The sequence below is a fragment of the Polypterus senegalus genome, chromosome 10, assembly GCF_016835505.1.
Source record: "Polypterus senegalus isolate Bchr_013 chromosome 10, ASM1683550v1, whole genome shotgun sequence".
NCBI lineage: Eukaryota > Metazoa > Chordata > Cladistia > Polypteriformes > Polypteridae > Polypterus > Polypterus senegalus.
The window spans coordinates 31,141,290-31,168,835 of record NC_053163.1 but is presented as its reverse complement, the minus strand read 5'-3'; the positions used below and the strand labels follow the sequence as shown (position 1 = coordinate 31,168,835).

General features: G+C 40.5%; 1 protein-coding gene across 3 annotated transcripts in view; it reads right to left on the bottom strand.

Moving 5' to 3' along the window:
* Nucleotides 1-1,647: 1,647 nt before the first annotated feature.
* The window catches only part of LOC120537019 (ankyrin repeat and fibronectin type-III domain-containing protein 1-like), a 173,539-nt gene continuing 147,640 nt past the window's right edge, over nt 1,648-27,546 (bottom strand). For all 3 annotated transcript variants that reach the window (XM_039765614.1, XM_039765615.1, XM_039765616.1), the window contains 9 exons: nt 27,235-27,364; nt 26,936-27,055; nt 20,385-20,600; nt 18,963-19,129; nt 14,543-14,693; nt 9,981-10,140; nt 9,668-9,834; nt 6,722-6,932; nt 1,648-2,465 (listed from right to left, as the gene is read on the bottom strand). In XM_039765614.1, the coding sequence (XP_039621548.1) occupies nt 2,125-2,465; nt 6,722-6,932; nt 9,668-9,834; nt 9,981-10,140; nt 14,543-14,693; nt 18,963-19,129; nt 20,385-20,600; nt 26,936-27,055; nt 27,235-27,364 (1,663 nt within the window). In that variant the 3' untranslated portion in view covers nt 1,648-2,124. The remainder of the gene's footprint in view (nt 2,466-6,721; nt 6,933-9,667; nt 9,835-9,980; nt 10,141-14,542; nt 14,694-18,962; nt 19,130-20,384; nt 20,601-26,935; nt 27,056-27,234; nt 27,365-27,546) is intronic.

Here is a 27,546-nt window from a genome sequence, read left to right as displayed (position 1 = left end):
GACCTTAATATTAATAATGACTAAAAATATGGAATACCATTTGTGTCAAAATAAAATAAATTAAATGGCAATTATGAAATGATCATGTAAAAAGTACAGTAAAATTTGGAAGTGAGTCATTTAAATTGTGAAAAAAGGTATACATAAAAGTCATCTAATTATTATGAAATACAATGTCATTATTTTATTTTGGTTCAACAATCTAGTTCTCTACATTTAATTACTGCAAGTTTTATTTTAAAATGGCCTTATGTTTTAAAGACAACAGAAACGGGACTTTTTCAAGCAGCACCTTTCTGAATTGCCATTTTAATACCAGCGCTATTTATTTCAGAGTCCCTCTTTCCATGATGATTTTGTCATTTGCCAATCAAGACAAATGGCTGAACCTCTTCCCATTGGTTAATCTCTTCCTGTCAATTACTTTCGCCTCACCGTAGACAGCAGACAATCACAGACCAAACCAGCACAGCATCGAGGCAGTAAGGACTGGGGTAGTATGTTTGCAGACAAAATATGTAGATGAGATAGCTTAATATAACGTGATGTGTCCCAAGCAATGGGCGCATTTATTAAATGATAATAAATTGTATTTTGAAAGCCTAATTACCTAGTTACACTTTTCTGTTGTGACAATCAACAAAAAATGGCTCGGAAAGCACCAAACACACATTGAAGACACGACATGGCTACTCTCGTGCTGTTCCTTCTCCTTAAGGTAATACTGCCAGGATCTTTGATCGTTTATTCTCACGATCACTGTCCACTATTGACATCTCCTACAATATATCCTCTCTTTGAAAGCCTCTTCCTGTCTTTTTGAACATTCTCAAGGCTCGCAGAAAACAGGGGCTCACTGTCCCTGTCTAATGGGTTACTGTCACTCAAGCATTTAGACTCGCCAATCTGAAGAGAAGCTTGTTGCTATTTTAAAGGATAAGTTCAGCATATTTCAAGTCAATGTTATTTCTTTACAAATATGGCACACTGCACATGTTGGTACCACACAAAATTGTGTTCTAAAATTAAGCACTTTCTATAAATTAAAAAAGAAAAACATCTTCCCCACACTGGCACTTTACAATGGAGGCTATAGGGCGCAGAAGAATAGCTTAAAAATTTACCAAATGCATCCATTTTTCAAGCCAGTGTTATTTAAGAGTAATGACATACAGTAATGTCTTGTTTTAACTCAATGTGAAAAAGAAAGAACAGTCTCTGTAATGTATTCACAATTTGCAATCCTTCTCCTCTGACCACAATTTTTAGTTCTGCCCAGTTTTGAATGTTTATTCGATAAATTGCTTATCTTACAGTTTCAGTTCTTAGTTTGTGATCAGATCTCTGCATCCAATGTTAATACCTCATGAAACTACCAGCCATACTCTCTAGTTCAAGTAGATGTCATCTTTGATTGCACATGCCCACTTACCTCCTGAAATGTCGATTCAGTATTGATCTTCTCAGTCACAAAATTATGCATTACCTAAACAATCCTACATAATGAAATTACTGTAAAACACATCAGTTATAGATATATATATATATACAGATATCAGATCCCCACCATCATTCAGGGACTGCACAAGTTCTGTGTTGCTCTTTGTCATTCAACCCTCTCTGAAATCAAGGTCTACATGCACCTCGTGTGATGTGCCATCAATGATAATTGTACTGTAGTATTTTAATGGCAACAGATATATTCTAATTACAAGAGCTCTCCCATAGACACAACACATAAATATTTTTACAACATATGTCGCATGTGTAATATTTACAGAGTTCAAAGAAAATCACAAAATAAAGTTATCAGTGTCTCGATGGAATAAAATGGCGAATCCTGTTTACTGTCACACCAAAAAGATTAGATTACCAGCCATTGAATCCCATCTAGTCTTCAACTTGAAACAAGACTCCACAAACTCAAATATCTGGAAAATCCTTCAAGTTGGCTCAGACGTCTGAACTTTGAAACCAGTGGCCCTATAGGATTGTTTTACATTGCCTCAAGGTGCAGGCCACAGCAAAAATCCATGTTAGCCTCTTATCATCCTCTTCACAAACCAAAGACTACAAGTAAAATAAGTCAGTTTGATGTTTTTCATATATGGATGGTGCTGTGCTTCATGTCTCTTGAGGGGCATTGATCCACTCCACTAAGCTCCTCTCGGGCAGGCGTGTCGCCCTGGGCATTTCTGTAGTCAATGACTCACGGTACTTCTCGCTGTGCCATTCCTTCTTTGTCCTGGGCAGGGAGTGGAATCGATTCTGGAGCAGCTTAGTCTTACTCATGTCTACATCGGACACCCTGGATTTCAAGACCTTGCGTCCCCTGCTACTTGGGGAACTCTCTTCTTCTTGATAGAATGGGTAATTGGCTTCTTCAGGACTGGATGGGCTGGCGGATACTGAGTTGCCATCTGTCAACCAGAAAACGTCATCCTTGTCCAAGCTGTTTTGGGAATCTGCACGGAAAGAAGAGAATATGTGATTCGAAGGAAAAAAGTGACTTATTGAAACAATATAACACTGTCTTTATTAGATACACATTTATAACATGATGTACTGAGAATAAAATGTAAGTTATTTTCAGTTTATTTGTAATTGTAATTTTTAATTTGTCTATTTTATTTTAGGAAGATGTAGCTTATGAGTGAATAACCTGTGTGACCAAGACCGTGTGTATTTAAACAGGAGTTTAGCAAGAAGAACCTGCAGGGCAGGCAAAAACATCATGTTGTCAGTATTGGGTTAAGGGTGTTGGTACTGCAAAGCTAACAAAAATTTAGAAGCAAAAGTTTCAGGAGGCATTGTGGGGTAAGTTTGAGACCACTCTAGAAAAGGAGTCCATTAGATCTGTTCTTCTTTTGAACCACCAGCTAAACAAACTGGCTGGAATAGCAATGTGTTTGAAGAGAGTGCTGAATTCTAGTATGCAAATGAGGCAAATAATTATGGGATGAATATGCAAATGTAAAGAAAACATTAGGAAGAAATGTTGTTATCTATTTGAGTGTTTGGGTCAGCATCAGTGTTTTCCGAGCTGGAGATGATTCTGTGCTGGTCTGGTCTTAGTACGTATTTATGGTAACAAGACTAATTTTGGGAATCAGCACTATTTCAGTGTGCCTCAGAGCTGCGGATTAGCAGTGGATAAAGACCGCAGTGGGCTTCTTAGAGTCACAGAAGGGGAACAAAGTTGCATACTAAATTAGACCACCTGCGATCAAGTTTAATGGAATAAATACAGTAGGTAACATTATAAAATAAATTGCACATGCATCAGACAGACTGTTACAGAAATGAAAAAGTGCACATATGCCATTAAAAATTAAAAAAACATATTTCATATTTATATTTGCACTGAAATATAGCGTGATACTGAATCAAATATATTCAACTTAATGCCACTGAAAAAGACAAGCAACGCATGGAAATAATATTGTGTAATGTAAGAGATAGAAAAAATACAGATCACTGTTAACCATTAATCTTCAGTAAAAAGATGCAAAGTGGGTGTCTCTAAATAAGAAATCATTGGCCACCAGTTTGGACAGTATGTGTTGAAAGATGCTGGAAGTTTCCTCCATTTTGTATTCCTTTGAGGTATCATGGACATATCTTTGTGTGTGCTCTCCAGATCTGATATAAGATCTCTCACACTGTGTATTATCTGGCACCTGTGCTCTACCGTGAAGTCTGTGCTGCATTCTGTACAAATACTGTTGAGCCTCTGATTAGGTATCATACTGTATATGCTTTGGTAACTGTTGGATTAGATAGATAGATAGATAGATAGATAGATAGATAGATAGATAGATAGATAGATAGATAGATAGATAGATAGATAGATACTTTATTAATCCCAATTTGGTTATTAGGAAAAGCTAGGTGCACAATGAATGAAAAGTATCAATGCTTGTACTCTTATTATCTAAGTAATTGAGAAAATGAGTATTAGCTTTATTTGATTAAGACCACCACAGACTCCAGGGTGTCACAAGCACATACATACATTCTGTGAACATCACATATAAAAATGAAATGAGGCAGGAGTTGGTCTCCCTCCTTTAAGCCAGCGCTTACTCGTACATTAGGTCAAGGGGCTCCAATAATAATGTACGAGTAGCCACATGCATGTATTGCATGGAAGAGCATAAAGTACCATTGAAACAGTAACATGCTAGTGCTATTGAGAGAGGGTGAGGCGTTAGGAATTTCACGATTGTAACTGCAAGACAACTACTTTTAGGTAGAAGGGAAATTTGTATCATTTGTAGTGTAACCACAGGAAAGGGACCTTGATTAAGGGAAGGATTTAGTGGACCAGTCCAGTCATCCCTCAGGCTGTAATGGGTCACTCAACTGGATTTCATGGGGTGGCTGTAGCTCCTGGTTGGATTGTCACTGAGACACAGAGAGAGAGCAAATTTGCAGTGTGCGCTCCAGGAAGGAAAGAGGCTGGGTGGCACAGTGACAGGCAGAGGATCAGGAGTGATTGAGTCTCCTATTAAACCAAGTAAAGCTCTAGATGTTTTATTTTTTAGTGACTGGAGCCCATATTTTATATTTTTAACCTTAGCAAAGCCATCCTTTTGTTTTTGAGAGGCTGCTTTATTCACTCAGAAGTTTGTTTTATATAGCAGGGTAAGAGCCTTATTGTTTTCCAATCCTTTAGAGTTTTGTGATTATTTTACCTACTGGCACACTCGATCTGTGTTCTGTTTTTTTTTTTTTTAAAAAAAAGAACATTATTATAATAGACAGCAATATTTTTTTGTACGTCGGCCATACTTTTTCATTGCCGTCATTTTCCAAACTGCTAGCAGGGCATCTGTTTCCATGGGTGGCTTGTGACATTGGCGCCATAAAGATGCCATGCAGGTTTTGAGAGAGGCAGATGACGTATGGTTTCCAAAATGGAGCGATGATATGGAGCTTATATTATGAGAACGCAGTGCTTGGTTTGTTAAAGAGAGAGGGAATAGGCAGTTCTGAAGACGCACTTATAAACATCACATGACAGCGCAAAGCCACCTAAAATACACCCTGACAAAGAAGCGGACCAAGAATGTGCCATGAAGGTACATACTTTTAAAGAACCCCTTTGTTGGATTAAGAAGAATGGATTCTTTAAATTGCACAGACATGTCTACATTAAAGCAACTCTTGTGTTTATAGAATTTGATTTGAGGTTTTCTTCTACATTTGAATTCTAGTATTTTATTCAAATAAACATAAGTCATAAATTTAACTTTGAATATTACGTCACTGAGACGTGCCTTGTTTATGGATTTCATCTGCCCCAGTATGCTTGTTCGAGTTATTCCTTATCTCTTTAACTCTTTCAAAGCTAGCAATCAAGAAAACAACCTATGAAGAAAATCTTGTAGCCTTTACTGGAGTACATCTTGCATGTTTGTTTAGGTGCAAGCTGTTCTGCTAGATTTGTGCAGCCTTTCGAAGGTAGAGATCTGGAAATGGAGCGCTACATCTGTGAATTTAAACAGGAGTGCAGCTCTTGAAGAGGCTCTTAGCCTTTTCTGACATAGTTTGAAAATTTAGCTCTTTTAGGGGTTCGGGCATCCTGAAAGAAGTGTGGCTTGTGAGTGGAGTAACTTCTGGCCCATAATAAAGTAGAGGTAGCCAGCTTTGGCCCATGTTGAGGTAGCCAGCCTTGCTCCTTGCAGTCTGTGATAAGAATGACCGATGAGTTAATTTTAAATAGGTAGGTATTGTGTGGTGTACATCTAAATCAGTGCTGATAATTTAGGCATTTCTAGTATTAAATTTTTCACCAATATAAAAAGAACCTTGGAGGTTATGGTACTTTTCACGAACAGTTTCATACGACAAAACACATGGTTATATGTTTCATATCAATGAGGTCAAAATAAGGGATAACATCTGTAATTGCTACTGTAAATCATTTAAAAATCATATTATTTTATTTAATGCTAGCTGTCCCCCGTGGCTCCACCCACATAGTAGTGAAACAGGACAAACTTTAAAAATCAATAAACAAAAAGGTATAGCTAGCTTAGCAGAGACATTTCCGATCCAAAACGTGGCCAGAGGTAGATCGATTTGAACGGAGGCCGGCATGTGAGTGAGGAGGGCCCTGCATGGCTCCCCACTCCTGACGCCACGCTTCCCCCTCTCCTCGACCCACAGCCTCTGTCTCAGATTAGCACAAATAAATCGATCCTGCAAGCAAACTGTAATACTTAGCGCAATGAGAGAAGTCGCAAAATCAACTGGAATGTTCAAGCATATTATAGAAAAAAAACGATTTAAATCCATTAACTAGTTCTCTCGTGGAAAGCGGACAGACACACAGACTGACAGGCAGACAATTAATTTTATATATAGAGAGATGGTGGTGGTTAAATATTAAGAAGCTCAAATGTTTTCATATGCAGTCCTGTGTACAGCTTGTTGATGTTACTATCTGAAGTTCTACCCCACAAGTGATGAGTGGTTTGCATAAGCTTTTCTATGTTATACTGGACAGAACTTATTCACCCATATACTGTATTAGTGGTATGGCTTCTATATGCATACAAACTCATTCCATGGTATCATTAAGCATCCAGGAAAAAGACAAAAGAAAATCCAAACAAGCATGAATTAAAGAAAAAACGCTGGTTAAAAACTGAGGCTCAAGCCCTGACACCGTGGGCCTTGTATTTTGCGAAAAGAGAACTGCAGCTTGACCTACCACGGATGGAATCAATTCTGTCACTGCAGTCTGAACACGATGGCAAAGAAGGAGCATGGTGAAGGTAGGAATCGAGGTTCTCATCGCTGTCCTTGGTTATGGTTTGCTCCATGATCCAGAACAGGCGAGTGTCACTGCAATTTTGCTTGTAGCGCACATAATGGAGGGCATCTGTTATCCATCGCACCTCCCGCCACAGGTCATCTACACGCTGAAATTTAAAAAATCAGTCTGAATTAGCTCTTTACTCCACAACATGGAAAGATTACTGAAGTTGCATGACACTGAAAACTATTATACAGACTCCCCACCCCCCAATTAATCATCAAATGGACACCTAATAATTGGAGAATGTTTTACTGGCCCACTATTGGTAGGATGGTCTCTTTTAATTTTGGTGGACATAAGAAAAATGATGAAAAAAAAAACAATACTTTGGACAAAATGCAAATTTACAAAAAGTGATTGTGTAGTGGGTGCAGCAATGCATTGTACCAGTGTATGCTCCCTAACTTGACTTGACTTGATGAAAAGTGCCTGATCACTATTGATGTGAACTAATTGGCCAGTGCAATAAAATTGTGGCATTTTTGACAAAACTGATGGAGGGGGCTGCTATTAAAGCAGGCAGAGACCACTTCTGATGCCAGAGTTATGTGAGTCTTTGTTAAAATGGTACGGAGACAGAAACATAAAAAAAAAAATACAGAATAAAAACCTTTGCAGAAATACCACTAGAGGGCAGCAAATTTCCTTACGGTACAGGAGGAATGACTAGTGGGTGGCACTCTGATGCCATGGTTATCTTAAAGTTATGACTGGTCCAGTAAGACTAATAGAAGGTATGCGAGTAAGCAACCAGTGAGTTTGTGGGTAGGGATTGAACCAGCGCCTTTTTAATGGACAGCCTAATATTTAGGCCGCTAAGCCTACATCTTTTTTTATTTAGTATTCAGCAAAGGAAGGCATGCAGGATTGTGGAAATTAGGTATAAAACAATATTGGAAAGCATAACTGATAAAAAGATGAGAAGAGAAAGGAAAGAACAGTCCCCCAGAAAAAGGTACAACAGATTATGGAAAATACTGAAAGGATTGCACCTTATTATTATAGATTTACAGAAGGCATTTGATAGAGTTCTCTGGAAAGAAACATAAAGATGTATGAGAGAGATGGGAGCACCTGAGAAGTACAGTATGTAAGGATAGTTTTGGATGTATGAAAGTAACTACACAAAGTGAGATGTATAGCAGGAATAACCAATATGTGGGTTTGCAGTTAAGGTTGTACTTCATCAAGGATCATCATTAATTTTTTGTTTCTAGTTTTGGATGTTATTGCTAAGGACAATAATACACCAGGCCACATGGTGCAGGCTATTAGCAGATGACATTGTGCAGTAAGAATATTATAGACAAATGGAGAAGAGCTGTGGAGGGGAGAGGCCTTGAGATTAGTTGGAAAAAGTTAGAATGACTAAGATTTAAGGAACAAAACCAAGATGGAGAAGTTAACCACCTCTGGGGAAAAAGCTTAAAAAGGTGGAAAATTTGCGGATTCCGTCCCGGCCGTGGAACACTGGTACAGTGGCCAGGATCTTGGAGGTGGCATGGGAGTTTGCCCAACCAGTCCACATATGCTTTATGGATTTGGAGAAGGCATTCGACCGTGTCCCTCAAAGCATCCTTGTGGGGTGTGCTCCAAGAGTATGGGGTACAAGGCTCGCTGTTATGAGCCATTCACTCCCTGTACAGGAGGAGCAGGAGCTTGGTCCACATTGCCGGTAATAAGTCGGACTCGTTTCCCATTGAGGTTGGACTCCGCCAGGGCTGCCCTTTGTCACCGATTCTGTTCAGAAGTTTTATGGACAGAATTTCTAGGCGCAGACAAGGAGCGGAGGGGGTCTGGTTCGGTGACCTCAGAATCTCGTCTGTGCTATTTGTGGATGACGTGGTTCTGTTGGCTTCATCGGACAGTGACCTCCAGCTCTCATTGGAGCAGTTCGCAGCCGAGTTTAAAGTGGCGGGGATGAGAGTCAGCACCTCTAAATCCAAGGCCATGGTTCTTAGCCGGAAAAGGGTGGAATGCTCTCTCTGGGTTGGGAACACATTACTGCCTCAAGTGGAGAAGTTCAAATATCTTGGGGTCTTGTTCACGAGTGAGGGAAGAATGGAGCAGGAGGTTGACAGACAGATCAGTGCGGCATCCCTAGTAATGCAGGCTCTGCAACGGTCCGTCATGGTGAAGTGGGAGCTGAGCCAAAAGTTGAGGCTGTCGATTTACCAGTCGAGCTACATTCCAACCCTCACCTGTGGCCATGAGCTTTGGGTAGTGACTGAAAGTGCAAGATTGCGGATATGTGGCTGAAATGAGTTTTCTCCGCAGGGTGGCTGGACTTTCCCTTAGAGATAGGGTGAGTGACTCAGAGTACAGTCGCTGCTCCTCTGCATTGAGAGGAGTCAGTTGAGGTGGTTCGGGCATCTGGTCAGGATGCCCCCTGGATGCCTCCCTGGGGGGGTGTTCTGGGCATGTCCAACTGGGAGAAGGCCACAGGGCAGACCCAGGACACACTGGAGGGATTATATCTCCCGGCTGGCCTGGGAACGCCTCAGGGTCCCCCAGAGGAGCTGGAGGAGGTGGCCGGGGAGAGGGAGGTCTGGGCTTCCCTGCTTAGGCTGCTGACCCCACGACCTGACGGTGCACAGTGGATGGATGGATGGACCTAAAAAAAAAAGTCAATTGCTATTCTTTGTAAATCAGTTCAGTCAAGGGGTTGTTATTTTTGAATAATGTTTATATGGAAGTGCCCAGCACTGTAGTGACCAGGCTGCTTTGACAACTCTCCTGAAATCCTTAGGAAGACACAAGTACAGTACTAGGAAGATTAGCATTCCTCCGCAATGCCTAGAACATCACAGTTGGTGACTTCTGTAATAATTTACGTACCTGGATAAGCCCCATCACTTGATCATGTCTCTCTTTGGCTTCTGTCACCTCTTTTGTGTCCAAGGCTTCCCTCAAAGCCTGCTGGGACAGCTGTGAGTCCAGCTCTAGCAATACAGAAGCCTGGCAGTACTTGGAGAAGAACTGATACTCGTATGTTGAAAAGTGAACTACGAGAAAAAGAAAGAAAAAGCTGAACAGGTGGCATGAGATCATAGTGGACCTGAGGTGCACAGAGTGGGCTAAAGGGTATAATGATTCCACCAGATCATTCTAGAATCTGTCCTCAATGCCAGTGCAGCAGGGTGTTTCTTACCAATTTCAAACATTTGCAAGGGGAGAGTCAGGAAGCCGCTCAGATGCCCATCCTGCCCAGGAGCAGAGCAAATGTCCTCTGACGGTGGAAGTAACAGCAGGAAAGACACCTTGTCTCCGAATTCCAGCACTTCCTGTGTGTATAGACGGTAATTTCTAGCCTGAGGGGACATAGGATGTACATAAATTTAAAATTCACAACTCCAACGTCTCTTCAACATAAGGTAACACTTTTGCTATTTGGTGTCCTAACGGTCTATGATTCATTAGCCAAAGGAGAAGCAGAAAAATCAACAGAAAGGTGTGGCATGTGAACACCAAAAAGCACTGCCTGTGGGTCAATGGCATGCTAGCATTGTGGCTGAAGGCTCGTTTATACTTCATGGTCAGAACGCATACGCACATGCATCATGGCTGCCATGCGTTCCCAGTGTTCATTTGAATTGCTTCTGAGCAGGTCCTCAGAAATTAACGTGACGCGTGCGTGAGTTGCAGTACCAGCAGTGGGGCGCAGTGTGATAAAAGTTGGAATGTGATGTCAGAGTCTCTGTTTACTATATACTTGTAACAGAAAGACGCTATGCGGATCCTACAGGATTGATGTGCATACTTCAATGTTTGATGAATGGTTCGATGTGGTGAAGCAAAATGCCGACATATAGATGCATTCCTGGTGCGTTTATATTTAAGCGTCGCATATTCCCGATCGTAATGATACGATACATTTTAAAAAGTCTCACATACCATCTTTTATGCCATCTTTTTTATCTGGGGCTTCCTCCTGACCTGAGAGTAGCGGCAAACAGCAATAGATCACCACCAGAACACAATAAATGTATGATATTCCAACTCTCTGCACATTTAGAATCTTTAGGTTTATACTTGATATCACTTTTAAAGTATGTATGTTACATTGTACAGATAAATCGTTAATTTCATTTTAATAATGAATACTGTTAATAATTGCACACATGGGGTGACACGGTGGCAGAGTGGTAGTTCTGCTGTCTCGCAGGGAGTCACGTCACTGGTATTCCCTGCCTGGAGTTTGCAGGTTTTCCTGCTGGGTTTCCACAGTGTGCTCCAGTTTCCTTCCAAAGATATGCAGATTTGGTGACACTAAAATGACGCTAGTGTGTGTGTGTGTGTGTGTATGAGTGCTTGTATTCACCTTGTGATGAGCTGATTCCCCATCTAGGGATTGTTTTTGCCTCGTGCCAAATGCTAGCTGGAATGGACACGTCCCTGGATTGATGGATTTAATCATTAAACATCCTTTTCAGAGATATTGCGGTAAGGTGTAATCGGAATTTAATGGGTGTTCCAGGCAATTCACAACACAGCGAAGCCGAACCTGTTCTGATCGTGATAATATCTCGCACTGCCAACTGGTGGATTCTTCCAGATTGACGTAAAGTACGCACGCAACTATGAACAGTAAAATGCTTGCGTCACACCCATTAAGTATAAACCTGGCCTTAGAATGATGGAAAGTGCACTGTGACCAGGGTTGTGTCGCCGTCCAGGTCTTAGACAGCAGTGCAGCCTTACTGCTAGTCTGTGCTGTCATGAACAACGTGACAAATGTGAATGTTCTATTAGGTTCAAATGTCACAAGGGTCAATATCGGACCAGTTAGTGGAAATATTATAACGGGCTTTCATTTAGGGGCAAAATTACTGGTCATTAGAAAAGTTATGAAAAATAAACTCATTAGATCATTCAACAAAGACACTGGGCAAAATCAAAGATGCAGTCAAAACTAAATGAAAGTCGAAGATAGAAATCTTTCCTAAATTATCTAATCGTTAGTTTATTTGTTAAAGCGAAAGAGTCTTGTGAGGTCTTCTCGTTAATTGTTTGGATACTGCTTAATTTGGTCGGCCATCTTACATATGAATTTCTGATGTGACATTACAGGTCAAAGGGCACATTCATCTCATGACTGCAACCAGCAAGCCTCACAGTGACCAGACATACGAAAGAGCAGCACCCATGAAACTTACGAACACAAAATGGTGATGGCTGCGTAAATAAAAGGCAAAATGACAATGCAATCATGTTTCCAAAAAGCAATAAAACTATTCCTAATCAAAATGAACTAATTTTTAACACACACACAAACCACCATGAATAAATCTAAAATGTGTTCTTGACACTTTCCAGTATTTGATTAATCATAAATGTGTTTTTTGTCTAGTTTGGAGTTTTTAATACCGTACATGGAGAGATCATTTCTGCCCATAGTTTTTACTTCCCTTTTTGTTTGAAAGGTGTTCATTTTTGTTACTGTCTTTTTTATGTCCTTTCTGCCATTTTGGCTGTGCATCATCACATTCCCATACTCATTCTGAGGAGACTTGCTACAGCTTCCCCCAAAAAATGGAGAAGTAGAGATGACTGGGGTCTTGCTTATGAAACTTTGTGGAGACTTGAGCGTGAAAATATGCATATGTCAAAAAAAAAAAAAAAAATAGGAAAATGCAGACACTCAGGAAAAACAATTAATTTCGGTTTTCTCATCTTCATGGATACTACCATTTTGTGTGTCCAGTCACTACGATGTGTTGTGATTATTAAGTACATGATACACATGCTATGTGACTTGTGATATCATGGCGGCCATGACATACTTTAGCTTGGCGATAGAAAAAGGCTAGTCCAAAGATTGGACCTAAATTTTATGGACTGGGAGACAAAGAACCAAGAGGTTTAGCAAGAGACTAGTTGTTTAAGCAAATGAGGGCCACACCCAAAATGCCTTAATGAGCCAGCAAATGAATCCAAGACAAGTAGAGGCGCCTAACCATAACTAAATTAGCTTTCCCTAACTACAATAATTAAATGAAACGTATATGGTGACATGATGCATTGTGTCAATGTCCGATTGTGTGCCCAGCAACAGAGTGGTGGTGTTATTAACAACAATATGGCTGCAGCCACAAGTAACAGTGAGCAGAAATAGGAATGTATCGATTGGCGTACAGTTTCTCAAAATTGACATTAAAATTTGTTTTGCTGGCTATTTTACAATTGAAAAACTCATTATGGGTCAGGGGTGTTGCAGTAAGGAGACCTGGGTTTGCTTCCTGGGTCCTCCCTGCGTGGAGTTTGCATGTTCTCCCCGTGTCTGCGTGGGTTTCCTCCGGGTGCTCTGGTTTCCTCCCACAGTCCAAAGACATGCAGGTCAGGCGCATTGGTGATCCTAAATTGTCCCTTGTGTGTGCTTGGTGTGTGGGTGTGTGCGCCCTGAGGTGGGCTGGCACCCCGCCCAGGATTTGTTCCTGCCTTGTGCCCTGTGCTGGCTGAGATTGACTCCAGCAGACCCCCGTGACCCTGTGTTAGGATATAGCGGGTTGGATAATGACTGACTGACTATAAAAAGGGTGTTTTTTTGGGAGCTATGTGTTTTTGGCATACAAAACAAGGAAACTTCTTGCTAAAGACTTCTTCAGACATCTGTATTTACCAGATGTTTTTATGTCCCACAGCATAATACAGGTAATCGCCTCCATACAAGTAAAGGTAATTCTTTTTATGCCTCTCATTCATATCGCCATGGAGAAGCAGTGCATATGCAGCAGTGACATGCTGTGTATTTTTGATATGAAGACACCCTAAATGCACCATCTTGACATTACTCTGTTTTCTCCAACTGAAGACACAAACTTGCCCCCCACTCCCCACTGTTACCTAGCAACCCGTCTTTCCTATTTTGTGATGTCAGTGAAGGAGAGTTCACTCACTTCATAAGCCATTTCTGTCTCCAATACATCTTTAGGATTGCAATCACCAAGATTATCATCATAACTGGCATAGTGGGTGCCCTCTTAACAGTACAACCTTAAATACTACAGATGCTTGCAGAATGAATGCATAGAAATGCTTCTAAACAGGAAATAAACACAGCTCTCCTTGTGGCAATTGAACAAATTTTGAGGGAAGCACAAGGCCAATTATTTGCAAACTTTTTTGTGAAGCAAAACACTACGTTTCACCCCAAATTTAGTTTAATGTGAATTATTTCACTAATCCTTAGCAAACAGTAAAAGACCTAAAAATGGTGATATCCACAAAAGAATAATCGATAAACAAACAGGTCATTAAAACAATGGCAATTATTAAGAAAAACAAATAGCAAAACTCATATTAAATACTGGAAAAATATTCTTAATATTCTTCACAGAGCGCGTGTGACAGCTGCTTACCATTAAGCCAGCTCCTTAAATTTGAGATCTTTTACAAGACCCCCCCGTGCTTAAAGCATGGGAAAGGCACTATATAAATAAAATGTATTATTATTATTGAAAAACGTGAGCTGGAACAGCAAAAAATAAATATTTATTTAAAAACATTTTTGGTTTGGACTTTCATTTAAATTTAATTTTGATGTTGGTTCTAGTTTAGTGTTTTTGTTAAAATAATACAACGGTGGTCTGTCTGAGGACCTGCAGAAGACTCAGCTAAAGGCTTACTCATCTCTACCATTCTCTGACCATCTCGCACATAACAGGTAATCATAAAATTTTCTAACAGTTATTTATAGGGAAGGTGGGGCTGTACCTTAGTTAGTGGAATATCGAGCCTCATCAATAGGTGAGTGATTGCTGCCCTCAGCTCTTTCAAAAACAAGTTGTGGCTGAAGTCCAAGTCTTTCTTCAGATCTGTCACATCACTCATTGTTGATAGATTCTGCAGCCAATCCCACTCCTCCCTGAATAGAAAAAAACAAAAATAACCTGAGCAGGCATTTTTATTAACATTTTGATGATTTACTCTTTTGTAGTGGATCTCATTCCCTTGGGTTTGTGATGTTAGGTGCTAATATTAAAGCTGACTTGGCTGATGCTTCAGAAATGAAAGCTTTAACGCACTATCAGGAACAACACAAATTAGAGAAGATTATCCAGCCATAGTGGTAATTTACTTTATACGCACATCACATGTGCCATTACAAGCTCCATGGCCCCTACACAACCAAAACATTTTATATTCTACTAGCCAACCCGCGCCGTAGCATACGCCACATCATTATCAACGTGAACAGTCAACGTGACTCACAGCTACATGTGGACTGTAGCACAGACCAAAGCGAGTGAGGATGTGTTTGGTGACGTGTTGGGGGCGGGCACATGAGCAAGCAGTGCGCATGCCTCGAGAGCAAGGGTGGACGTGGGAGGAAGGTGAGTTTTTAAGCACAAATATAGTTCATTGTACCATAGAATGCACAGCGTAATAGTAAACTAAATGTAAAAACATTGAATAACACTGAAAAACCTTGAACAACAGAGAAAACGAACACTGCAAGAGTTCGCGCTATAGCGCTACGAACCGCTAGCTAAAAACACTTTTTTTCAATGAGTTTTAAGCACATGGAAAAAAATGAACATTTGAAAAATCCATAATTTAATAAACAACCAAGAAAAGTAACATTGCAACAATGCACATGCGCGCCTGTGTGTGTGTGTTTCTCTCTCGTGTGCCTGTGTGTGTGTCTCTCTTGCGCTCCTGTGTGTGTGTGTCTCTCTCTCTCTCTCTCTTGCGCACCTGTGTGTGTGTCTCTAAGCGACTGAGGCTGTGTTTGGTGAGTTGTTGCGTGCGGGCACATGAGCAGGCAGTGCAGATGCCTCAAGAGCGACGGTGGACACAGGAGGAGGGTTACAGTTGGTGGGCGGGGCTCTGTCATACGTATCCCATGACGCGGGAGGGGGGTTAGAGTTGGCGGGCGGGGCTCTGTCAAGCGTATCCCATGGTCTTAGAGTTGGTGGGCGGGGCTCTGTGAGTTGATGGCTGTGGCTCTCTGTCTTGCGTGCCCTTAGTGAATTATATATATAGATTTCACATGAAAATGTTATTCTGTAATCTTCAATAGAAATGACAACACTAACTGTTGTCACTGTTGCAGTTTGGGCCTAAGATATTTAGGACTCAATAAAAAACAAAAAACACCAAAAATGAGAGGGAAACCATCAAACTCCTGTCCCAAAATAACAGCTCTGAATAATCTGTTAAATTATTCAAAAATAACCAAAAAACTTCACAATTAAAAACATATTTAAAGAACACAAAAAAGAATAAGGAAAATTTCCAAACATTTTAATTAAAAAAAGTATTAAAAAGAAGTCCAAAACAAAATTTAAATTCAAAATACAAAAATAACCAAAACAAAAAATATCATTGTGGTTCAAGTGTAAAAAAAGGCCTAAATACTTCAAAGAAAAGTACACTTTGAAAAGTTCTGAGTCCTGAAAAAAATCAGTAAAAGAAAGACGGGAAAATCCAAAAAGTCCAACCTTTAAATTTCATATTTATAAAATTTATAAATAAAAATATTAAAAATCCATAGTGTTCAAAATAACCAAAGAATTTCTAAATTTAAAAAATATATTAAAAGTATACATAAAAGAACTAAAAAAATCCAAAATGTCAAAGTTCAAATTTATTAAAAAGAACTCCAAAATAAAAGATAAATTCAATATGCAAAAATAAACCAAATAAATACTGCTGCCACTATTGTGAACCGAAGAAATTCAAAAGGCTTGAATGCTTAAAAGAAAGGCCTGAGGCACCACCCCCAATAACAAATTACTAAAGAGAGAAGGGAACCACCAAACCCCTGTCCCAGATTAACAACCTTGAATGATATTATTCAATTTCATTTATGAAAATAAAAATGCACCATGTTCAAAAATAACCAAAGGAGATATATAAAAAAAAATAATATAGAAAAGAACTAAGAAAAAAATGTAAACATCAAAAATTTGTAAAGAACCCAAAAAATAAGGTGAAATTCAAAACACAAAAATAACCAGAGTTTAATCAAAGAGCAAAAGGCAAGTTGAACAGGAACAAAGCCAAAAAGGCTAATCAAAATTGTAAGACAAAAACAACAATTGAAGTCAAAGAAAAGCAGAGGGCCCAAAATAAAACTGAAGGTCCAAGAAACAAAAGCAGAGAAAAGTGAGCAGATGACTGAGCAAAGAGGCTAAGGCTGCAGGTCCTTTAAAAGGCACATAACTACAAGAAAAGGAAGCAGGGCAAATTTAACAAATAATACAAAAATATTAACAAATATCAGATAAGGCAGAAGGGGAGAAATGACAAAAAATGTAAAAAATAAAATGATAACAGTCACATTCTCACAAGAGCTTCTCACATATTGCTAAGGGCAGGATTATATTTCTATGATGAGGACAGTGTAATAATATTGTGATAAAAATATGTCTATTACAAAAAAAAATCTTGCGATGAGAGGAGACTTTTTTCCTGCGACGAGACGTGATTGTGAATTTCCCCTTGGGATTAATAAAGTATCTATCTATCTATCTATCTATCTATCTATCTATCTATCTATCTATCTATCTATCTATCTATCTATCTATCAGTGAGACACTTTCACTTCCCGTGAGATGGACAAGTCACGTCATACTTACAACCTTTGGAAGCAAGTTCCGTGATACACATGCAGAATAGGTTAGAAATAATGGAAGTAGGAAAATTAGAAAGCCTCAAAAAATGAGAGTAAAGTTTGCATTAGCGCAAACAAACGGAAAATATTACTCTGTAAAATAACGGAACAGCGAAAAGAGATCGAATAGCGTTTAGAGGATGTCTGGGGGAGAAGAGAGACAAGGCAGTGAGACAAAAAGACAGCTGCTGTACAGGCTTTTAAATGTCCGAAGCGCCGCATGAAAAGCAGATCACGCAGCACAGCAAGCCAGCAGCTAATCGAGCAAAGAGGAGGTTAAAAAAATGCTATTTGTTTTCCATTTTATTACCATTTAAGAGGGGTTTCGGAGGAGCGAACATGTCTCCTTGTGGTGTGTTCATCCCCCCATTTCACAAGTGTGCGTAATGCTGGCAGGGGGTTCTAGGCGAGGAAATTGCAAATCACAAGAGACAGAGAGACACTTTCACATCCCGCGAGATGGTCAAGTCACGTCATACTTACAACCTTTGAAAGCAAGTCCTGTGATACACATGCAGAGCAGGTTAGAGATAATGGAAGTAGGAAAATTCAAAAGTCTTAAAAAAAATTAGGGTAAAGATCACATTAGCGCAAAAAAATGGAAAATATTACTTGGTGAAATAACGAAAAGTAAAGAGGAGGTAAAAAAAAAACAACTGTTATTTGTTTCCCATTGTATCGCCATTTAAGCGGGGTTTGGGAGGAGCAAATGTATCTCCTTGGTATGCGTTCAGCCCCCATTTTCACAATGGCAGGGGGTGAAGCCCCCTAGTGCTTAGAAAACAAAAATGAATACTTTAGAACCAATTACTGCATGTTAAAACTATTACAGATGAAATCGCAGAAATTCTGGCAGCTGGCCTAAAGGAATACAGGTGGGCTTAGATGAACGGCCATTAGCAGGCCCGTATAGCCTGGAGTGGAAGGAACAGGCAGAATTTAAGGCACCTCTCGCAGAAGGAAAGCATGGGCTAGATTGGGGACAGGACTGGAGTTTTGGCTGAATAGGACTGGTTTGAAGTTGGGAGTCAGCTTATCCTACTGGTCTATGCGGTGCATCAATGAGGATAAAGAGAGAGGTAACAAAGAAACGCTCTTTCTGCCATTTTCCATCCATGTAGGAGGAAGAGGAGAAGGCCAGGCCATTGCTGACTCCATTTAAAGGCCATGTGAAACCAAAGACCAAGCTGGACCAGAACAAAACACAGAGAGCCATCTGGTAGCAAGCATCTCCTTAGGTTGTAATGCTATTCTTGACATACTCATCTGTCCTCATCTTTTGGGCATATTATCTAAAATACTTAAATAACTGTTTGACTTTCCCTCTTCTGCCTGTTTTGGTACTCTATGGAATTCACTGGGGTTACAAATGTAAAAGAAAATGGGAAGTGCTGATTTGTAGCAGCATGAGAGTATGATAAGAGAATGGGATTTGGGGCATTCTGTTATGGTCGACATTAATAAAGAGTATAAAGGGTCACCCTAGGATTATAACACGACAAAACAGTTCCTTACCTTGAAATGTGCTTATTCTCACGGATGCGCATGTGACACAGCAGGTTTGGCAGTTTCTGTGGGACCAAGACCTTAATCTGGTCCACGGAGCTGAACAGCTTGAGAAAGCCCAGGTAGAGACCAGGGGGTGAGATCTGGCTGCTGTACCTGTGGTAGGCCAGTTTCTCCTGCCGAAGAAAACAAAGCAAGAAATGTTGTTAGTGAACAAGATAAAATTAACTGGACGTGTTATGGAGAGAAAGTGAGGGAGGTAGGAAGTGTGTCATTCCTCTGTCTTCACAGCATGTTCTGGTCTGCTCTAAATTCATAATGACGTATGGTTTAGTCTGCTTAATTCAGTCCTACTTCTTGGAACATAGTACTTCAAGTCAGGGTGACCTTTATTATCTCACTAGGGTAAACTGACATGGTTATGTGTATTAGGGAAAAAAAATGAAGAAAGTCAGTTTTTTATTTATTACACAATACAAAATACAAAATAATCCACATTTCAAGGCCTTTTTCTATTGTACCTATTGTGGCATGAGGCTGGGGGTGGAGCCCATCCGGGACACCCAGGAGGACTGCACGAGGGGGCGACCACCCTGGCTGTGTTGGGGGCCATGGGTAGAGGGCTTGGAAGTCCAACCCTGTAGGGGCCCGTGGTCACTGCCAGGGGGCGCCCCAATGCCTTGGGAGCCCTGGACCTCAGCACTTCCACAACACCAGGAAGTGCTGGGGGGAAGAGGAGCAGGAACACCCGGAGGACTTCCGGCTACACAGCTGGTGCTTCTGCCACACAGGGGTGTGTCGGCGGGGGCTCCTCAGGAAGCACCTGGAGCCCATCTGGACGTGCATAAAAGGGGCCGCCTCCCTCCAGTCGACAGCAATGTCGGGTGGAAAAGGACGGAGCTCGGAGGAGAGGCGGTCTGAAGGTTGAAAGGCATTGTGTTGGCCAGGACTGAAAGGGGTGATTGGTGCTGCGGCACTGGGTTTGTGCACTGTAAATAGACTGTACAATAAACATGTGTGGAGAAAGAACATGTCTGCCTGTCTGTGTCCGGGCTGTACCCCACAGTATATTTATTAGCAGATTGCTCAGCCACATGAAGGCCACAGAGCTGATGTTTTTGCTTAACACATCCTTTTCTCTCCTTGGGAAAACCAGATTAAAACTTCAGGAAGCATCACCCCACAGTGCCTGTTTAGCTGTCGGACTACCGTTTCTTTTAAAGTGACTACAAACATTTAAACCAAGTATGATACAAAGGAGAGAAATCTGGTCCTAGCTTAATATCTGCAGGAATTCAGACCTAAGCTCAGAACCCAAGCTCAGCTAAGCTCAGCTCTGCCAAATAGGGAGAAATCAGGAAACATGGTCCTATTATGCCTCAGCAAAAAAAAAAAGGCATTTTAAGAGAAAGACAAAAACACTGTAGTTACCTTGAGTGCACTGATCAGCACATCTACAGCGGTAGACTCTGCTGACATGCAGCTCTTCTTCTTGTCCCGCTGAAAGCTGCTAATGGAGGTCCAGTGCAATGTCTCCAGGGCCTGGGGGATGGAGTGTTCCTGGAGGGTCACCAGCAGAACATTACCTTGCTGGTCCTTGATGGGTTCATAGTAGACTTGGCCCAGATCCTCAGTACCCAGAGAGCTCTGTAAGGAAATGGAAAAAAAAAAAACACATGGAAAGATGTTAGCTGCTAAGTGAGTCTAATGACATGTTACTTACACTTAAACTTAAGACATTGCAATCTGAACTGTAACAGTAGAGCAAATGAAGAAGAAGATGATAATATGATAAAGGAGAAAGGGCTCACTGCTATCAAACCTATAACTTACATGCTTCTTCTCCACCTCCTAAGCAATGAACTGTAAGAGGGGTCTACAACCAAGAATGGCATTTGGGGGTGGCAGGTGGGGTGACTGCCCCAGGCCCCACTTTTAAGGTCCGATTATCCCGTTCGAGCAGATTTGCCAAGTTATATTCTACAGTATATATATATATTTGAGACGCTTCTAAGAGGAACCCTTTTAAAATCCCTCTTCGCCAGTATAATCCCTTCCTAAAATAGATATAGCCCATCAGTTGCTGGGTTGGCTTCGGTTTTGACTTGGGAAGAACTGACGGCTTGTTGCTTACAACTCATTCGTGTCCGGAGAGCCTACCATCGTTTCTTAGTCGAGTCTTTGGTTCAGTTTGCTACAGTAGGACTAGTTGAAACAGTTTGGGAAGTATTTGGTAGTGGGACGCGCATCAATGTTTAATTACTGGTTTAACCATATTGCTGTCGATGACATGAGTGGAAGAGATCATTGTGCACTTTTTTAATAGATTATATTTAGATTATATTAATAGGTTATATTTTGATAAAGTCCTCGTGTTATCTTGCAAAAATTTAGATGAATACTGTAACAAGAAAATCCGATGTACGTTAACATTATTTTTATTAAATTCGTGCACAAGTTTATACAGTCCATATATACCGGTAACAGCATTTGACGTAACCAGCCCCGCGTGGGGTTGGTCAGCACTAGGCCCCGCACACCCCTACAACCATATCCACTTCCAACTGACTCATTTTATTTTGAACACGATTAGATACTGTATGTACAATCATGACACCGACTTGTTTGAAAAAAGTATAAAAGTGAATGCCTAGATGAGACTAAACAATTATGATAGTTTTATTAGGGTAACACACTTATAAAGACACAAGCATTGCTGCTGCACACCTCCTGGGTTCAGTTTCCAACTTGGTCACAGTTTTTCTGTGATCATGTGTGTCTTTCCTGAATATATTAAACACTAGCTGAAATACCCGCCGTTGTCGGGGAAGAAAATAAAGATTTTTTTTTTTGTTTTGAGAAAGATATAATTAATAAAAAACTTTAAAAATAAAAAATAAATTAACAAACAATGAAGACTCACTAATGTGCTTGTCTTGCGGTGTTGTATGTATGTTATCATCCAGTTGATGCTCAGAACCGGCCAACTTTATTTAATTTCAAAAGCAACAGGGGTGTGTTGGAGCTCAGACATAAAGAATGCTGGCAGTTCGCCCTCTGGTGGTCATTCCAAGTGTCTACTGGATGATAACATGCAAGAAGGGGGTGGGTTAGGGTTGATTTCACCCTTCAGTATTTTAAGTTGACCAATGAGGAACATGTGTACCAAGTGTCATGAAAATCGCATCAGCCATTTGGAAGTGATGCTGGAACATACATACATACATATACACACACATACATACATTGACATAATGAAACAGGACAAAGTTTAAAAATCAATAGACATTGGCACTGTATCTGATCATGTTCAGCTCTGACGTGAAAACGTTCCCCGCGTGGGGTGAAAAGCACATGCCCGTGATATCTCTGGCAATCAGCAGCTACCCTGTAAAACACACATAGCTTTGATCTTTCTCTCAAAAATGTCCAATGTTACTCCTTAAAAATCTGTAGAAGATAATGTCTGTTGAACAAACATGTATCGCACGTGGTGAGACGTAGACTAACTCGAACAGATGTTGGCGAGGGATTGAGGAAGGCCCCACCCCCCTGCTCTCACCCCACATCTACTCTGTTGGATTTGCATAAATACAGATCGGCACCGCAAGCAAACTATGATAGCGCGATGAGAGAAGTCACAAAATCAACTGGAAAGTTCAAGCAAATTCTAGAAAACAACCAGATCTAAATTCGTTAAGTAATTCTCTCGTGAAAAGCAGAAAGACATACAGACAGAACGTGCTTGGACCACTAAATTTTTAAAACCATTCCTTAATGAGCACCTATGGGCCAAGGGTAACCGACATTCCAAATTTGAAGTCCCAAGTCCTCATGGTTCGGGAGATTTCGTGATGAGTGTGTCAGTGGTATTTGGCATATATATATATATATATATATATATATATATATATATATATATATATATATATATATATATATATATATATATATATATATATATATATATATATATATATATATATATATATAAGCGATCCTAGAAAGTATAGAAATCATCAGAACTACTCTGGGCATCTCTCTCCTAGGAGGATTTGTGTTGCAGACATGCTCGCATCGTTTGTGCATTAGCAGCTAAACGACTGTCTTTCTTTGGAGGTTTCATTTTGCCGGTGTGCTGGCCTCGTTTGCGTATCCTTGGAGCTGGAGCCCTTAGATAGATAGATAGATAGATAGATAGATAGATAGATAGATAGATAGATAGATAGATAGATAGATAGATAGATAGATAGATAGATAGATAGATAGATAGATACTTTATTAATCCCAAGGGGAAATTCACACAAGACCCCGACTCTACCTCTCACTTCTGGGCTGGACAGAGACACACACTTCCACGTGTAGACGTTTAAATATAAGATATATACTGTAGATATATATATATGGCTGTTTGAGTCACAAAGACAGAATGAGTCCCAAAAATAGTTGGGATGCCAACCCGGCCAACTCTATTTAATTTCAAAAGCAATAGGGACGTGGTGGTGCACAACCATAAAGAATATTGGCAGAAACCTCCCGTTAGCCCTCTGGTGGTCATTCCAAGTGTCTACTGGATGATAATGTGCATACAAGACCACAAGATCACCCCCTACCCTACACAGAAGGGGGTGGGTTAGGGCTGATTTCACTCTACGGTAATTTTTAGTCGATCAATGAAGAATATGTGTACCAAGTTTCATGAAAATCCCTCCAGCCATTCAGAAGTGATGCTGGAACATACATACAATCATGGCCGAAATTATCGTCACCCCTGGAATTTTCCCATAAAATGTACCATTTCTCCCAGAAAATTGTTGCAATTACAAATGTTTTGGTATACACATGTTTATTTCCTTTATGTGCATTGGAACAACACAAAAAAACAGAGAAAAAAAGCCAAATCTGACATTTCACACAAAACTCAAAAACCAGGCTGGACAAAATTATTGGCACCCTCAATTTAATATTTGGTTGCACGCCCTTTGGAAAAAATAACTGAAATCAAACGCTTCCTATAACCATCAACAAACTTGTTACATCTCTCAACTGGAATTTCCAATCACTCTTCTTTTGCAAACTGCTCAAGGTCTCTCAGATTTGAAGGACGCCTTCTCCCACAGCGATTTTGAGATCTCTCCATAAGTGTTCAATCGGATTTAGATGCGGACTCATTGCTGGCCACTTCAGAACTCTCCAGCGCTTTGTCTTCAGCCATTTCTGGGTGCTTTTAGAAGTATGTTTGGGGTCATTGTCATGCAGGAACACCCATGACCTCTGACACAGACCCAGCTTTCTGATACTGGGCCTTACATTGCACCCCAATATCTTTTGGTAGTCTTCAGATTTCATAATACTTTTCACACAGTCAAGGCATCCAGCGCCAGAGGCAGCAAAACATCTCCAAAACATCTTAGAACATCCACCATGTTCAACTGTAGGTACTGTGTTCTTTTCTTCATAGGCTTCATTCCGTTTTCTGTAAACAGTAAAATGATGAGCTTTACCAAAAAGCTCTACCTTGGTCTCATCTGTCCACAAGATGTTCGCCCAGAAAGATTTTGGCTTCCTCAAGTACATTTTGGCAAACTCCAGTCTGGAGTTTTAATGTTTCTGTGTCAGCAGTGGGGTCCTCCTGGCTCTCCTGCCATAGTGTTTCATTTTGTTCAGATGACGACGGATAGTTTGACCTGACAATGTTGCACCCTGAGTCTGCAGAACAGCTTGAATATGTTTTGAAATTGATTGGGGCTGTTTATCCACCGTTCGGACTGTCCTTTGTTGCAGTCTTTCATCAATTTTTCTCTTCCGTCCACATCCAGGGAGATTAGCTACAGTGCCATGTGTTGTGAACTTCTTGATTATGTTGCGCACAGTGGACAAAGGAACATTAAGATCTCTGGAGATGGACTTGTAGCCTTGAGATTGTTGATATTTTTCCACAATTTTTGTTTGCAAGTCCTCAGACAATTCTCTGCTCTTCCTTCTTTTCTCCATGCTTAGTGTGGCACACTCAGACACACAACAGAAAGGTTGAGTCAGCTTTTCTCCATTTTAACTGGCTTCAGATGTGATTGCTATATTGCCAGCACCTGTTTCTTGCACAGGTGAGTTCAAACGAGCATTATATGCTTGAAATAAAACGATTTACCCACAATTTGGAAAAGGTGCCAATAATTTTGTCCCGCCCGGAATTCTGTGTGACATGATGTCAGATTTGGCTTTTTTTCTCTGTTTTTTTGTGTTGCTCCAATGCACATAAAGGAAATAAACGCGTATACCAAAACATTTGAAACTGCAACAATTTTCTAGGAGAAATGGTGCATTTTCTGGGAAAATTCCAAGGGTGCCAATAATTTCGGCCATGACTGTACATACATTTATATTTTCAAGGAAATCTACAAGTTAGCTTAAGTAACAAGTAACATTCTCATGCCCACTTCATTTGTTTCAGAGTCACAAGGATCTAAAGTCTATCCTGGCATCAAACCAGTGCCCACACTCAGGCAAGGGCAAATTAAAACTGCCAATTATCCTAACCTGCACGAGGGGTTTGCCTGCGCTACCATTAAGGTGAATTAGCCATTCACCTATAGTGCAGATCATAAGGGCGGAGGGGCATAACCCAGCCGCATGGGTTAGCTATTGAACAGTTTCCATACTAATAAGTTTGGCCTAGGGTGCAAGATAACCTAGCACCGGCACTGCCTTCATATCTTTGGGATTATGGAATGAAAACTGGAATACCCAAGGGAAGCAACTGTAGGCAAGTAGGGAATGTGACGTCTCCACACAGACTGCAAACAACCATGGAGTTCAAAACCAGGATTCTGGACCAATCAAGTTGCAACTGCAACCACAGGGGTTTTGTGTCACTTCATAGTTACTCTTAAATTGACCTGTGTGAGTGAATGCGGTTGTGCTCTGTGACTAATTTTCCTTCAATGGTGGTTTGTTATGCTCAGGAATGAAGTTAACAGAAATTAAAAATGAGTTTTCTTTGCTAAAACGTATCTACTACCAACTGCCATTTATATATCTGTAATATCTGACATTTGCAGTAATTGCCTATATAGGTATCTTTGAACCTATTGTCAGCACAAGTACTAAAATTACATAATCATCAACCTATCCATCTACCACTCATCTCTGAAATCAGAGATAAGCCCCACATGAGAGGTGAGAGCACCACCTCAGGAACAGAGTTAATGGAATAAGACCTAAATGAAAGGCAACTGATATTAGACCAGACACTTTCTGTAAGGTTTAGAAGGTCAGATGATGAGCTGATCAGGGTCTTTAACCACCATCATGACTAAGGTACACAGGCAGTAGAGTAGAGGTTAAGACAATAAACAGCAATGTAAGAACAGAGACACTGACAGGACTGAACATCGAGCATGACAGGATGTATGGTGTGGATTGTCAAACCTTGAACTGCTTCTGCTTTGGCTTTTTAAGATGTTAGAGTTTTAATATTCTGAACATTACAATATTAAACTAAGTTAACTGCCTGCTTCTCCAGTATGCATTTCTCTTTACTCCACTGCTGGGGACTAAATGGGTGAGAAGGACGCTCCAACACAATTGATACAGTAGCACGATATAGAATAAAGTGCAGCCTGAATATCTTGAGTGCTGTTAACGGTCAGACTAAAAGAGAACTAGACATTACACTGTGGATCCACATTAAAAAGATTCTGAACAGGTAAGAGAAGGTAAATCCTTTGAGGAGAGATGCCGCCCAAAATTCCTTTGCATGATAAACCAGTGGTCTAGCATCTGACACTGTTTAAATAAGATCTTCCACTACACATACTGCAGATTTTGCAAGCATGATAGAGCAAGCAACTATAGGAAAAGATCTGAAATTTCTTAGCATGGTTTTGCAATTGTTGTTAACACCTTGTGCTCTTCAGCATACACATACACACTCTGACATGAATGCTTACAGATTCACACTCACATATTTACAAACTGTTTACCTGCAGTTGAGACACAGCCAGGAGAATCTTCTGGCGGGTTTGCAGAATCGATGAAGACAAGGATAAGGCAGACGTCATGCCTTGCTGAAGCCACTGGATGTCCTTCCAGGCACAGGACAGCTAAGGAGATGAAGAAGAGTAAAGAAATAAAGAGCAGTGTGGTAGGAGAGATATGAACTAATGGCTGCACGGCTGCAGTGTCACTTGAATGTGGGTCATCTTGAAACATTTCCATCCAAGCAAAAGCCAGTGGGCACATCCAACTTCATTTCCAGAGACAACAGAAATTCTAAACCCACCTTTGCAAACCAGTGGAACTCCTGGATGACTGACGTTGAGCAGCTGTCAATCTCCACTAACGGGATCTGTTCCTCTTGTGTCACCAGGATCTTGTCCTTTTGGTAGAAAATGGCTGCCAAATACACTCCTCTGCAAGGTAAGCATAGAGTGAATGTCAGGCTGTTTCATGTAAAAAGTGCTAGGAATGGTATGATGGCGTACTGGTTAAGACTGCTGTCCAAGAACCCTAGTGATGTAGATTGCACTCATGGCCTGGTCACGGACAGTGTGAATGTGAACAGAATGATGGGCTAAATTAAGTTATTGAATAA